The sequence below is a fragment of the Eleutherodactylus coqui genome, chromosome 11, assembly GCF_035609145.1.
Source record: "Eleutherodactylus coqui strain aEleCoq1 chromosome 11, aEleCoq1.hap1, whole genome shotgun sequence".
Taxonomy (NCBI): domain Eukaryota; kingdom Metazoa; phylum Chordata; class Amphibia; order Anura; family Eleutherodactylidae; genus Eleutherodactylus; species Eleutherodactylus coqui.
This window is the reverse complement of record NC_089847.1, coordinates 103,959,285-103,974,651: the sequence shown is the minus strand read 5'-3', so window position 1 is coordinate 103,974,651 and position 15,367 is coordinate 103,959,285. Positions and strand designations below refer to the sequence as shown.

At 39.3% G+C, this 15,367-nt stretch overlaps 1 protein-coding gene across 1 annotated transcript in view; it reads right to left on the bottom strand.

The window, feature by feature from the left end:
- The window catches only part of LUZP2 (leucine zipper protein 2), a 700,384-nt gene extending 685,858 nt beyond the window's left edge, over window positions 1-14,526 (bottom strand). Inside the window, exon 1 of the mRNA XM_066584197.1 lies at window positions 14,331-14,526. Coding sequence (XP_066440294.1) covers window positions 14,331-14,395 — 65 coding nt within the window. The 5' untranslated portion in view covers window positions 14,396-14,526. The remainder of the gene's footprint in view (window positions 1-14,330) is intronic.
- Window positions 14,527-15,367: the final 841 nt, after the last annotated feature.

Below are 15,367 nucleotides of genomic sequence, written 5' to 3'. Positions count from 1 at the left end.
AATTTGAGAAGCGACACGTTAATGGAATGTGAGAAGCTGGATTGTTGTATCAATAAATTGCCATCACTTGGGCCATTCTGACCAGGCTTTTAGGAGGTTTGGAATCAGTGGATGTGTGAGGGCACACAAGGCGACTGGGCTCAGGATGCTCTTGACAGACTACAAGTAGCAGTCAATTTCTCAGTTTGTGTGATGGAGTTATATGGATTTACCACTGAAATTGTGTTGACGGACAGACAGGCACTCCTGTCACAGTTACTGCTGATGATCGCACAGCTCCTGTCACACAGATATAATAGAGGAGATCACAGCTCATGCTCCTGACTGTATACTTACCGACTGTAGCTTATGTAGGTGAATACAGAAGATAATTTTAATGAACTGGTCCGCCCGCAGACAAAAATGGTTTAGTCTTGACTAATGTTGGGCAGATGCATCATGGGATTGATTGAAAGTGAATGTAAAGCACTTGGGTTAATCTGCAACTGCGGAATTCCACTAGAAAACTCACATGTTTATATGTGGATATTGATGCTGAATTACCAGCAGAATTTAAGCTTATTTAATTACTGCATTAAACCGTTCCTGCTCCAGGACGTACATTTACATCCTGGAGTGTCGGGGGATGTATGAAGAGAGGTTGCAGGGCGATCGCGGCTATTAACCCTTTAAATTCCTCTGTCATTTCTGACAGCGGCATTTAAATCCCCCGAATGATGTTTGGGGGTTCTGTATGGCCCACAGGCGTGAGATCGCGGGCAGCAGTACAGGAGTCATGGCAGTTGGGGGCCTTCTAAAAAAAGGGCCCAGGGATGCCTTAGGAGACTGACTATCAAGCCATCCACGTGGGATGGGTTGACAGACTGCCTGTCAAATCGCAGTACGATGTAATGCTATAGCATTATGTCATACTGCAGGAGCGATCAAAGCATTGAAGGTTGTAGTCCCCCAGGGGGGCTTAAAAAAGTGAAAATAAGAGCAATACGTTTTTATCAATTGTAAAAAAAAAAGTAATAAAAGTTTAAATCACCCCCCTATTGACATATCTATAATAAAAAAAAATCTAATTCATAAAAGAAAAATACATATTTGGTAATTTGGTGCAAATTTTACCACACCTTCGGTGCATAAAGCGGGCGAAAAAATCAAAAAGATTGTCCAGCGTTGGCTGCTTTGTATCAAGAACTTTGCCAGATATCTCCGCTGGTTGTCCATGGTATTGCAGCTCAACTGCATTTACCTCAAGGGATGGGCTTTAAATATAAGCCCTTCCCTGAAAAACAAGAAAAAATGGTGATAAAGATAAAGAAAAAATAAATACTCACCTTTCTTCAACTGCCGGGGCTCTTCTCCTGCACTGCTCTAAAGGAGTATTCAGCAGGCGGGGATTTAAAATCGCTGCCTGCTGAATGGGCTGCCTCTGATTGGCTGAGCACTGTGACCAATTAGAGACAGCTCTCAGCTCTTGAATGACAGCTGAGAGCTGCCTCTGATTGGTCCCTGCGCTCAACCAATCAGAGGCAACACTTACCCATTCATGAATTCAGCCTGAGCTCCATTGAAGGCAATGCACGGACCTTCATACACGCGTGTTTTTACACGTACATAGGTGCGCACCTATGTACGCACAAAAACACGCTCGTGTGAAGCTACCCTTAATCTGAAGAATTCATGATGTATGCAAAGTTATTTAAGTATATACTGTATAGTATATTTCTTGTTCAATAAAACGAGTTTAACTAAAAAGTGACAACTACTAGACACAACATTTGCCGATGCTGCTTAGCATGGGAAGACAAAACTAAAATGCACGCGTGGGCTTGACAAAGCAGTTGCACCTGACGGAAGGTTAAAGGTATATTCCCTTCTCAGCCTTTCATAAGCAATATTGGAAACCAATGCTATAGTTACTGGCTACCCAGCCGATATCTACGAAAACAGCAGAGCGCTTCAGCCCAGTGTTGTTTGCATAGCTCCCATTGAAGTTAATGGGAACTACTGAAACAGCATAGCAGAAGATTGAGGCTCAGTCGAGAGTGGACTTTTTATAACAGTTATGACAAACCATTAACAATAACATCTATAATATAATACCATGTTCAAAGAGCAAAAACAAAGAAATTTAGGGTGAAGGAAAGATCTAAATCCCATTGTGAGCTATCAAAGTATTTGAAATTGGTTGAGCACACAAAAAGTTGTTTCTGCCAAAGGGGCCAATACCAGATGTGGAAGAAACTTTTCCATAGGAAGAAATGATATGTTTACATTATTTGTGCTAAGAATCATCACTAAGTCAATGTGTTGTTTTTTTGTTATTCATTTATACCATATTCATATTTGGTTTGAATGAAGAGGCTTTTACTACTTTTCTCTGAGAATATAGAATTTATCACACTAATAGGCTTTTGTGTAAAGCTGTTGGTTTATGAGCATCTTATTGTCAGTCCTATTCATTTGTTGATCACACTACGTTCAGTTTTGACACCACTTAAATAAGTGGTAGAGTGTTGTAAAATTGTCAGTAGAAAACATTTTAAGGATTGGTAGTCATGGAAACGCTATGGTAAGATCAACAACCTTTAAAATAATAATGTGGTAGAGAAGGAAACAAAACACTAAGTCATTGGATAAAAACTTATATTATATTCCATTCACTGTATGCAACAATACAGATGTAAAGTTTTAACCATTGCCTGGGAATTATATATCTACATTTACTTTACAAGTGGCGATGCTGTATGTACTGTGCTTGTGTACAGTACATACAGCATCGCCACTTGGCTGCCGCTTAGCCAATCACAGCCACTGCTTCCAGGAAGCAGGGATTTTTCAATCCCCGTCCAGAAGAGATGAAGAAGACCAGTAAGGGGACCAGAAAGAAGCTGCATTGGACACCGGACAACACTTCTAGGTGAAGTATACTTTTTTTCTGTAGTTAGGGCTTATTTTCAGGGTAGGGCAAATATTTCTCGCATGTGGTGCTACAATGTCCCACGACATTGTAGCACCACATGAGACTTTGTAGTGCTACAAAATTCCCTCAAGAAGATGCAGCGTTTTTGCATGGACCAGCGATGCAATATCAATGCGATTTTCTTGCGGCGTTGCCGTGTCGCCCGTGTGAAGGAGGCCTTACGGTGAAGTTTATTTTTGGTTCAACCTAATTTGAACTGAACCAAACTTTTTGCCCAGGTTTAGCAAAGCGGCATAACTGAACTTTTCAAACGTTCGCTCATCACTACTGCTAACAAAGAGCAACTAGGCCTGGTGGACACAAACCATCTATCTACTACATGGGCGGCCTTTCATTTGAATGTCCAGCATGCAATGCGACATTTTCAATGTTGCTAATAATTCAGTTTTTAATAACAAATGAACAGCAATCAGCCAATTACCAGGACAACATCAATCTGAAAATAGTTTATCTTGATGTAACAACCTCTTACAGGCCCTATGTAGCCCTTAAAAAGCACTGCCACGTTCCCTGTATCCTGTACCCAATTTACCTGAATGAATAAATCTATGATCCAAGCCTGTGAATTTAAAGAAATCTTCCTTTTGACTTGAAACCACTAAGGGGAAGCATCAAGGAGAGACCAACCCTCCCCCCCCCCCCCGCCCCACCACCCAACAGTAAGTCCTCACTTCAACATTTCCTTCACTGTTGTACTGTACTAAGAACCTGTGAGCATACATTCTTCTTTTTTTCTTCTACCCACTATTTCTCCTGGATCGCTATCTGCCCTCTGATGCCTGGTCTGTTCGCTCTCGATTTTTTGTTGATAAAGGAAGTACAGATTCATCTACTACCTAAGGACACTATCACCAGCTTGTGGTCTGCACATGCCAGAGTGTGGCCACAAGCCTACAGGTGAGTCCTAACCTTGACCCTCACTATATGATGCAAGCTTTTCTTTTTGGAGCGCCCTCCCTTTAACACTTATGTTCCTACTTAAGATATATTTGTTTTAATAAATAAATGCACTCCCCATGAAATAAAAATTCTGGAGCATCTTTTCTCCCAACTTTGTTTTTCCTCCTGAATATTTATGAATGAATGGACAACTGGCAGCAGAAGGAAATTGTATCAGCAGCACCAATAGGATACCCACTCTGGGTCAGGCTATGAGATGCAACAGCCAAAAAAGAGGAGAATCCAAACCTTTCTCAGGCTCAAGCTTGAGAAAGACCTGATGGTCGAAATGTCACTGCATTTTACTGTGATGGGGCAATAAATCCTATTTATATACAGCCCCTTTACATGCTGCCAAAGCCTCTTCATTAAATGGACAACTGGGTGACGCCATTCCCTTTATCACAAGGATGTGTTCCTTCACTGTTAGATCTCATTAGAGTGTGTTAGGCTGGACACACCCCAACTAGTAACACTCAGTTATCATACATTTCTAGCAGCATTAATGGAGGAATGGCACAATGTGGTGTTCTGTGAAAAGGTGTTCTAGAATTTTTATTTCTTCAGTATACAAGCATTTGCTAAAACAGAGCTACCAGGAGAGCTTATATGTCTTCTTTTCCGCTGGTTTACAGTATCTTCAAAATCCCAAACTTTAGTCTCTTAAGAACTATTCTTAATGTATCGTTGAGTGCTGTGTTTTCAACCCTTGACCATTTCTTTCTTTTGTACCTAGAATGTTAAAGTTACAACTTACAGTAGCCATTTTTATCAGCTATAAAGTTGAAGTTCGTTGCAGGATCAGTGATTGCTTATAGACACTTTCTGAGCAGTCCTTAAACTCCTCCGTTTAGTTTTTTACAGTCAAAAACCCTATTATATGTAACTCCTTAGGGACCAAGCACAGTAAATATACTGTGCTTGGTCCAGGGCTTTAATCCCCGCCGATAGGAAAAATACTGTGTGGGATTTAAGCCTCTGCTCCTGCAATCGAGTAAATGCTGGTCGAGTCTTTGTTGTCAGACACAGCCAAGAACCTGAAGAAGCATTTTTTAACTGCTTCTGCCATATCCTTCCTAGGCTACATGGTGCTCAATGAGTCCTATGTACTAAAGCGTGAAAGTGGAAGTATTACTTCCACTACGCGACCCAGCAATCACTTGACCACCGGATGCCCTGTGTCACAGCAGAGCTGCAGGATCCTGGCAGACCCTGATCAGTTCTGTTAGTGACTGATGTCACTACAAGTGGATGTTTTCCCCTGTAACTGGGGCTCCTATGGATTTCCCAGCTACAGTATGAAATACAAAAATATATATATATACAATGTGAATGACTCCCAGAGACCTTATCCGTTGTCATCGGGAGCATAGATGGTACAAAAATGGTTACAAAAATAGTAATAAAATAAATTATAGAATAAAATAAAAATATATACATAAAAAGAAAATGTTCCATCGAAACATCAAAAACAATATGAGGAACCTTAGCCTTTTATGCCATGAGATAGAGGTGGGGGGATGCAGCAAAAATAATTTTGGAAGCTGCAGAAAAAAAAATAGGACACAAAAACCACCACATGAGTAAAATCCCTAAAAAAGTGTCTGGTCCTTTAGCACCAAAACACCCTGGTCCTTAAGAGGTTGATACAGCATCCCTTAGGTCAACTCCTTTGGATATCTTGGAGCAATGATTGTTGATATGCTATAAGAACAAGAAGTAAAAACAAAGTTTAAACAGGAAAAGCAAAAAAGATTCAATTTTCTATGTTTTCTTAAGCTAATGCTTAGACTACTTATAGAGTAAACAGAATCTGGCACAGAACAGAATGATGCAATTATATAGAGCCATGATAATTTACACATGCTATTATTCTACATATATAACTGGCAGAAGAGTAGCAAGTTGTAGTCGACTAAACCGGTCATCCAAATAAGGGATGCAACATGATCAAAAGATAGCAACAACAACAGAAATCTATTCTTTTGGTTCCTTGTTACGATTTTGGTTCATAAACGGAAAATGTTTAGAAAGGTTCTGCAAGAACACAACTCCTGTTCATATGGCCTTTTTGGATATATGAATGTCACAATGTCAGACAGGTGGATGTGGATCCACCTTGCCACACATTGCTTTCATGTAGGACTATCTGAGGAAGCAGCATTTGGGGAACTCAGGTTTTCCCCCTTGACTCCACCAATGGCGGCAGTAAACCATAAACCCAGTAACAAGTCAGAGAGGAAAGCAAAGGGGGCGCGACATGGCATATAGAGTGGGTCACTCACTCAGGACTCCCCTCCATGAGCCAGAATGGGGAGCTGCTCTGTTATAGGCACTAATTCAGGTGCACTTTGAGACCTTTGTTACTTACAAGGAAGACAAGTCATCTTAATTGCTTCCTTGTAATAGTACATTTTTTTTGCAGTGGGAAATATTGGCTTAGCCACAATTTCCTCTGGCAAAATCAACTGTTTCCCAGGAGCAGGATCCTGGTGATTGGCTGTTCACCTTGGATGCTGCATTCTGAAGGTGGTTTCCTCTAAAGGGACAATCCCATTAAGTATATTAATGAACCAGCCATACAGTTACATCAAGCCATTGACATTGGGCTTAGGGTAGACATGCAGAACTGTATATACAGCCCTATAAACATATACACACAACTATTTCCAATAAGGTGTAGTGCTGAATTTTGAATGGGGTTACATTGGAAGCAATCTTGATTATGCATGTATGGTTTAGCCTCCTACGTGATGGTTTTTGATTAAGGTTATAGGCGACTACTTTTTTTACGCCGACACAAAAATAAACCTTTGTTCAGAAATCCAAATATCTTAAAGATAAAATCTAGGAAAAAAATGATGTTATGCTTAGTACTGGCTTAAGGGGCAGTGCACAAATCAGAAACCGCCAAAAAATCAATGATAGAAGTCATGCAGCTCCCCTCCAATACACTGTATCAGTTTCAACATACAGTAATATATATATATATATATATATATATATATATATATATATATGTATATTCACATACTGTATGCACTTAAATAAAAGTTACATGTTCAGTGGCCTAAAAATAGTGGAAATTCCAAATGTTAGATCTTAAATCATCACTTTGGTATCTCCAATATCGGACCCATACATTTCACCTTGAAGTATCAGTAAAACCATCAGATGTTCAATTATTTTTTGTCTGCTTGTGCGCCTGCGTACATTGTCTCACCACGTCTTTCTCACCTGACCTGGGTCAGGCAAGATCAAAAGGTAGGACAGGATTTTGTATGTCATATCTCATATTGTATGAGAAAGTCAGACAACCGGTCCTAAGAGGAATAAATATATGTGCTTTGCAGGAAGGTAAATTAATCTTAAGAAGCCTTATTCTTCTTGAGTTCACTGGCATACGTATAAATCAATGACAGCAAAGAAAACTTATACAGAATATATAGAAATGCATAGCAAAAAAATGAGGAGGACAATAAAAGAGTTGGAAGAACGTGACTCACTCTGCTTCACCTTACACTTTTTTGTTCTTTACCTAGAATTCAACTTCTTAGTATTTCTTTATGTAGACAACTAATTCAAGAGTATCACAAATAATTCTCAATAAAAAGACGTTTTTACATCGACAATCTGAATGCTGCCATCTTTATGCATCTTTGGATCTTATACTTGGAAGGTATTCAGCTTCCTGGACGGCTGGTGCATCATTTAAGTCCTGCCACACGGTTTTGGAAGGGAGTAATGCTGCTGGTAACTACATTTTCTTGATTGAATAATTACAGCACATGTATATATCTAAGGTTTAAGGAACTTTACGACTGCCACTTTTAACCCTTTCCAATCCAATTTTGGATTCAGGGTTTCCTAAAAGGCTTTCTCTTTTTGCTGTTATACAACGGTGCCATCTGCTGGCTAAAGCCAGTGTGTGTGCGCCAGAGAGGCTCCAACAGCAGAGTGGCTGGCCATAGACGGTAAGAATACCCTCTTGGACGTCTTCTGATATTGGAGCTGTACAAGCTTCAATCAGAATGTAGGAAGACGTTAGACAGTGGATTGGAAAGGGTTACAAGGTTACGAAGTAATCACAGCTACATTTTCAGGTTTCTGACTGCACTAAGGTTTCATGACCATATTACAGCTTCATATAACCTAGTCGTATATCTAGCTAGATGTAGTCTATAGAATCCTACCATATCTAAGAAAAAGCTATGCAAAAACTTCTTTTGTCAAATTTTCTAAGAATCCTACATAAAGATAACCTTCCATGCTCCATCAAATCATGTATTATGCAGATATTTGGCCCCAAATACTGCAGAAGCAACCCCATTCAAATATATGTAACAAAGTCGAAACATACTGTATGAACAAAGACTTATAGCCTACGGTTCCCTTTACTTGATGTATGGTATTAGGGATACAGATTGACAGCAAAGAATATCAGAGATTACACTGTTGACTCTTGTTGGACCAAATCAGTTCTAATCAAAATTATTCAATCCCCATTGCAAATTAGGTTTGCTTGCCAAAGTTCAGCTGCTTGAAAAAAATATCAAAAACAATTTAAATAACTCAACAAAACTAATAGAACAAGTATTTTTTCCAAATTCAACATACAATGCCACTTTTAATAACTACTGCAGTCTTAGGGTTTATTCAACCCCTTCAAGACAAGTGCCTTTAGTAGATCACAGTTTCCTATTGAGACCTGCTGCAAAAATGATGTGTAGACAGACATCAGCTTCTGAGGAATCCTAGCCGAATGGCCTCCAGGTCACTAATATTTTTAGGTTTGTGCACTGCAATGTCCTTCTTCACACCCCACCAAAGATTTTCTATGGCTTCACATCAGGCAACAGCAGAGTCTCCAGACCTCCTACTGTAATCAAGACTTAGTGGACTTTGAAGTCTACTTGGGATTGTTGCCCTGTCAGAAGGTCCAATGATGTTCAAGATTCAGCATTTTCTTTATTATTGCAGCCATACTTATGAAACCTTAAGAAGACCTCAAGGTAGTTAAGAAGGAATACATGTATTTTCCAGCACGTGTGTGATCACAGTGACTGTAGCTGTTGGTAATTAACCTGTAAATGTGTTAACACTCTATACTGGATTTGTATACTTGATGTATACGTCAAAGTCAGACAACTTTCTTTCTGGCAAAGTCCATGCAACAACAAACACCCACTATCATAATTTATAACAATGATTGATATGGATTCTAAGCACCGGTGTAAGACAAGAAAATGGATTTCACGAGCACCAGGGACTTCTGCAGCATTCTGTAGTTTTACCAAGTACAGTACACATTTTATAAAATCACTCATCAGAAATATGTCTCTTCTCCCTGCAGTTATTGTCAAACTTCATAAAGGTTTTATCAATAGTTTTTGCAAACATGGGGCACTTTTCACTTTCTGAAATACGAATTCTTCCTAAATATACTTCACATTGTATAATTTATCCTGCACTGCGGAAAATTCTACCAACATTTGTTCTGCTAGTCCAAGTGAATTTCGATTTAAAGGGGATTTGCACCTAAAAAGTCAATATTAACTATATAAGAGAAAATCCAAAGTTTTGTAATTCTGTTTTACTAACAGAAATATTGGTAATTCTGTTATGTGGTATTGGCTATTTCTGAGTATCTAGTGCAGCCACATTAGTTGCCATTTTTAAAGTAACTTTTTAGAAAGTGAAGATCAATTGTCACTTTATATGCTAATTTGGAGAAAAGAAACAATATGGCTGCACTTCCTGTACTTAATTTTAAAACAAGGGCCACCAAAACTAAATATGTAGTTTTCTATGATTTGTTTGACTATTTTTATGGTGTTTTAATGCTGCCAGGACTCATAGAAAAAGACATCTACCATCCCCACAGAGGAATTGACAGCTTTTCTTGGATGTGTTTATAAGCAGGATGAGCTGTCAATCACTACTCAATGGATGGAAAACGCAGGACTCAATGATTTTCCCTATGCTAGGGAATGGTAGCATTTAAATATTTTTTATATGAAACTACTACATCAATAAAACTATATACAGTATTCCCAAATTTAGCAAATTCCACTGTGACCTATGCTGCCCTGAGATATGGAGACCTGACAGATCTACTTTAACCCTTTGCAATCCAATTTTGGATTCAGGGTTTCCTAGGGGGCTTTCTCTTTCTGCCGTTATACAATGGTGCCGTCTGCTGGCTAGAGTCAGTACTGCGGTATGGGACATGCTGGAGAGGCCCCTGACATTAGAGCGGGACAGTAATATACAGTAAGGATACCCTGCCGGACGTCTTCCGACATCAGAGCTGTACAACCTTCAATCAGAATGTCTTTACACGTCAGACAGTGGATTGGAAAGGGTTAAAATAAGTATTCTTGTTCTATAGATACTAATTGGAAAGTAATGCTTTATAATCTAACAACTAAGCACTGATTTACATAAAATGGTTACATAGTACTAAAGTGTGTACATACCATAGAGACAGACCTTGCAAAGAAGGAGATGGGAAATTGGCCCAAAGTTCATTTTAAAGAGTATGGTATGGGGAACAAACAATGCTTTTCTGTACTAGGTGGCAAATCCAGACACCATAATGGGGGTCCACTTAAATTTTTGCTGTAGGGCCTCATCTCTTCTATGCATGCCATTGATAATACTTTACCATTATGAAAGAAGTGTTCTTTGTACCATCCTTATTATTGCATGTCTCTTACTTTCCCATTACCCAGTACATAAGAGAGTTGAAAGAAAAAGAAAAAGAGGACAACTAGCAACAAGATATATGAATATTGTGTTGCTAGTGCTTCGTAAAAAACATTAAAAAAATCATATTGACCTCAACTGACTCCCCTCAGCTACTGTTCTAACTCTGTCAGCTCCCCCACTGCACCCTTCTTCCAACTCCAGCAATGACGTCACATCACAGGGTCATGTGACCCTGCAGCTAGTTAACGACTGATCCTCAATTACGTACTGCCGATTATTGGCTCCAGTGGTCACATGACTCTAGGATGTTCCATTATCACTAGAGCCAGAAGAAGAGAACAGCCGGCCACCAGTGGAACAATAGCTACGGGGGAATAGGTGATGTGAATAGGACTTTTATATGTTTTTACACAGGGCTAAGCTAATTTCAATACATTTTTTCTCCGCAGGCTACTCTTTTAAAATCTTGAAAAGTTATTGAGGAGCCTGAAAGCCCAAGCCAAATGCGAATAAGTAATGAAAGATGTCTATATGACACATAATATTAATAACAATAGTCTTAGCATTTCTAAGTAGTATGAATCTGCATATACGAATCACCTTATCAATAGAGACTCGCTACAATCTCCATCTCTATCTGTTTCACCTATTATCTGTATGGATCACTTATGCCAGCTGCTGTGCAGAGGTACAGTTACTGTACCACCTATTTAAGAGACGTCATAGATAGATTTAAAGGGGTATTCCAAAAACAAGCTTACTCATCACAAAATAAAAAATTATGCAGTTTTGTAATACACTTCCTGTTTCAATTCCATTATGTTTTTCTGCTTACTTTCAATGAATGGAACCATAATTATTTACTTCCTGTGGATTAAATTGTGTCTCCGTCATACGATGATCACATGGCTTGTTTAAAGAGACAACTCTGATTACTATATTGTAATAATCTTTGCACCTTTGGAATGTGATGATCACGTGACTAGGACAGATCTCTATTAGAGATGAGCGAGCATGCTCGGTAAGGGCGGTTACGAGAGAGAGAGCATCGCTTTTTTCGAGTAACTGCATGCTCGTCGGAGAAAATTTGGGGGGCCGGGGAGGGTTGCGGGGGGGTATTACGCACAAGCATGCAGTTACTCGAAAAAAGCGATGTTCTCTCGAGTGACTGCCCTTACCGAGCATGCTCGCTCATCTCTAATCTCTATCCACAGGAAGTTATCACGTAAAACTTCTATAAGTTCTATTGAATTAAAGCAAGCAGAGAGGTTTCTACAGTTTCTTACACCACCCAATTACTGGAATAGCTTTACTCAAAATTTTACGACTTCTTCAAAAGTCAAAATTGTTAAAGCTGTCTAAAAACCTCACAGCACACAAACCACGCTCACTTTCAAAGTAAAGCTCAACATTAATTAATGAAAAAAAGTAAACCTCACACCAATAACACCGTAAAGGGAATCTGTTAGATAGAACACACTATCCAAACTGCAGGCATCATATTATAGAGCCAGAGGAGCTGAGCAGATTGATCTATAGTTTTATGGGGAAAGATTCAGTCTAACTTGCATTTTATTCATGTATATCTTTGCACATTCAGGGCTGAACAGTCCAATGGGCGGAGCTATCTGTCATTGATATCCTTTTGTGTGTACTCTCCTACACAGCTGTCAATCACTGATAGGACCACCCATTGGACTGTTCAGCTCAGAATGTGCAGTGATATAAATGAATAAAGTACAGGTTCAACTGAATCTTTCCACCATTAAACTATATATCAATCTGCTCAGCTCCTCTGGCTCTATAACATGATGCCTGCAATTTGGATAGCATGTTTGAGCTGACAAATTCCCCTTAAATTAAGTCAGCCCTTGTTTGTATAATCTTCACTGGAAAATCGCCGGCTCAAGCGAAGAGAGCAAACAGTAGACAAAAAGTGTTCCAACCAAAGGATAAAATCCAATACTTTATTATAAGCCACATAATAAAACAAAATTAGATGCCAAACAGACCCCAAGTCCATCATTGCATTTCTACGCACTTCCAACTGTGTAGGTCTTACTCATGCATGAAACAAGACTTTATCCTACAGTGAGGCTCAACATGTATATCTGTTAGTTAAAATCAATAAAATAATTTGTCTAAATTGATGGGCACCCAAAAGAAGACATAACTTTATCGAGAGATCTGCTGCAACACCCATAGTAGATGTATCTATTTGCATTTACATTTGTTTAGAGTTGTTGAGCGAAATACTTGCTGCAGTATCGGGAGTTTTACAAAAAGTTCCGAAACGTGGCTGCCCCCATGATCTTCATTTTATCTTATAAACGGTATCATCGGATAATCTCCATTAACAAACATATGAGCAAATTCTATAAGCAGCTCTTGTTTTAAAATGCCGGTAAGGCTTCTAATTTAAGGTTACTGTCTCTTTAAGAAAACCCTCCCCATTGATGCCTATACTTCCATTATACTGTACACATTAGATTCATTATAAGAATGCTACTTAACAGACTACATCACTTTGTTGAGCTGCAGTCGTGACAATGTCCTTGCATCACTCATAGAACATACATAGTCAGTTCTTGCTAATATGCAGCGCCGGTTCTCCTTCCACTGCTCTAGCTGCACACGCTGACATGCAATTGTTTTAATGAGAAAATGCATGAAAGACTCTTGAAGTCTAAATCCTAAGGGGGGGGGGGGGGGGGGTTAATAAAATAAAATCACCCGATCTGTCCTTCTGGATGTGATTGGTGGGAAGGGCACAGTGAGGGCAGACTGCACACTGCATGGTGCAGCCACACAGAACAATGACAGATATTGTACCGTCCACTGAACCAACTTTTCATCATTCAAACAGATAAGCAAGACTTTGTATAAGACAGTAATATTCCAGAAACGGCCTTGAATATCAATCTTACCACCATCACCGTTTCATTTTAAACCTCAAATACTACCGTAAGCTCTTAATAAGCCTTCATTGGCGTTGTTAACCCCATAATAACCAAATTAGACTAGATAATCATATACATCCAATACAACTCCGAATGCAGAACACCTTCTTGAAACCATACATAGCAGATTGCAGTATAAGTGGTACAAAACCGAGGCCCAATCTCAATGGTCTTATAAAAACACCACCAGTCTTCTTCATATTGATACCCAACAATACTATGAACACATGTAACATCCCAATATAACAGCGTCATCAATGCCCTAGTTATGCATTAGACAAGTTACGTTAATAGCAAAAATCAGTACCCATGCAACTTTGCCAAAGTATTTCCCCAACCGACTATCGTTCCATAGAAAACTTAATTAAAAAATCAATTTTTAATAGATCGAGTCAGTAATGGATACCATCCAAACTCTCAATGGTTAATCAGCAGCTCTTATATGCAGAGACATTGCATAGAATTCAACACATTTCTCAAGAATGTCTTACCCCTTTATATTATGACCTGGCAAGTTGAACGAATGGCATTGCAACACTTAACCCCTATAGCACTGACCTGCAGAATCTACCATAGGCACACATATTGCTCTGCTACCCTATGCAAGCTAGACATATGAATTCAAAGTCCCCAATGGAAAGCAGAGAACGGTGTATGCTGTAAAATACAGCAATGCTCAGGAAAACCAGCATACAGTAGTATCCCACACAATGCACTCCAATGCAAAACATGCTTTCCTTGCTCACCTGGTGCTGAAAACCATAGCAGGCAATAGAAGAGATAGTAAGTAGCAGGCAGGGATAGATTTCATGCTGCAGCTCCCCTGGTCTGTGCTTGGAATTCTTTCCTCCCACCGTGCCTTGGTATATAGTATAGAAAGCCCTTCCTCAAGGCAGGATGTTCCAGTACAAAGGATAGGAAAAACGCAGACAGACCAACAGACTGGCTAATGAAAGCAACTCCAAGCTAGATGCAAGCTCCAAGTGTGATGTCACAGGCAATGGACCTGCTGCTGCAAGGATCCTTGCCTGATAGTCTGTGATTATTCAACACTGTGACTCTATTGATGTCCTCAGGGGGTTGTTATTACTAGCAGTTTAAGTGGCAGCCGGGGAGAAAGGGGAGTGCGCAAAGGGGGCACTTAACTCTTTGTACAATGGCATCTATCATGCCCCCAAAGACGAGAGCGTTGTGGAATAATTAGTGCAAGACTCATGCCCGATGGACTTTGCACCCAATTAGCTGAAGTCACAATTTATTTGCTCATGTCCTATGGTAGGGTAGATGCAGAAGGTAAATATTAAAAGCTGATGATACATATATATTACCCATGGGATGGTGTGCATAAATTATGGATCACACCACACATAGATCAATGGAAGGGTGCTGGCATTCTTTGAAAGTGAAAATTGCGCTGGATAGGATTCAACATGCTGTAAATAAAAGGGATATACGGCTTGTGGTGAGGTCTGTGCCTTGTGATCATAAACATCAAGGATGGGGTTAGAGGAACACAAAGATCACAACAGAAAATGGAACTTTAGGAGTAATTGAATATGCATAATTAGAGAGGAACTCAATGAGTTTGACACTGTTTATGTGACCCTTGAACAATATTTATGTATTTACCAACATCCAAATGTCATAAATACATAGGAGTAAAAATTTAAAAAAGTTGAAAATTCGCAAAATTCAAAAATTTGAATTGCCAAATTGCAATGAATTCAATGTTTTATACTTTTTCTAAACCCCTCCCTCCCCATAAAAAAATATATTTTTCACC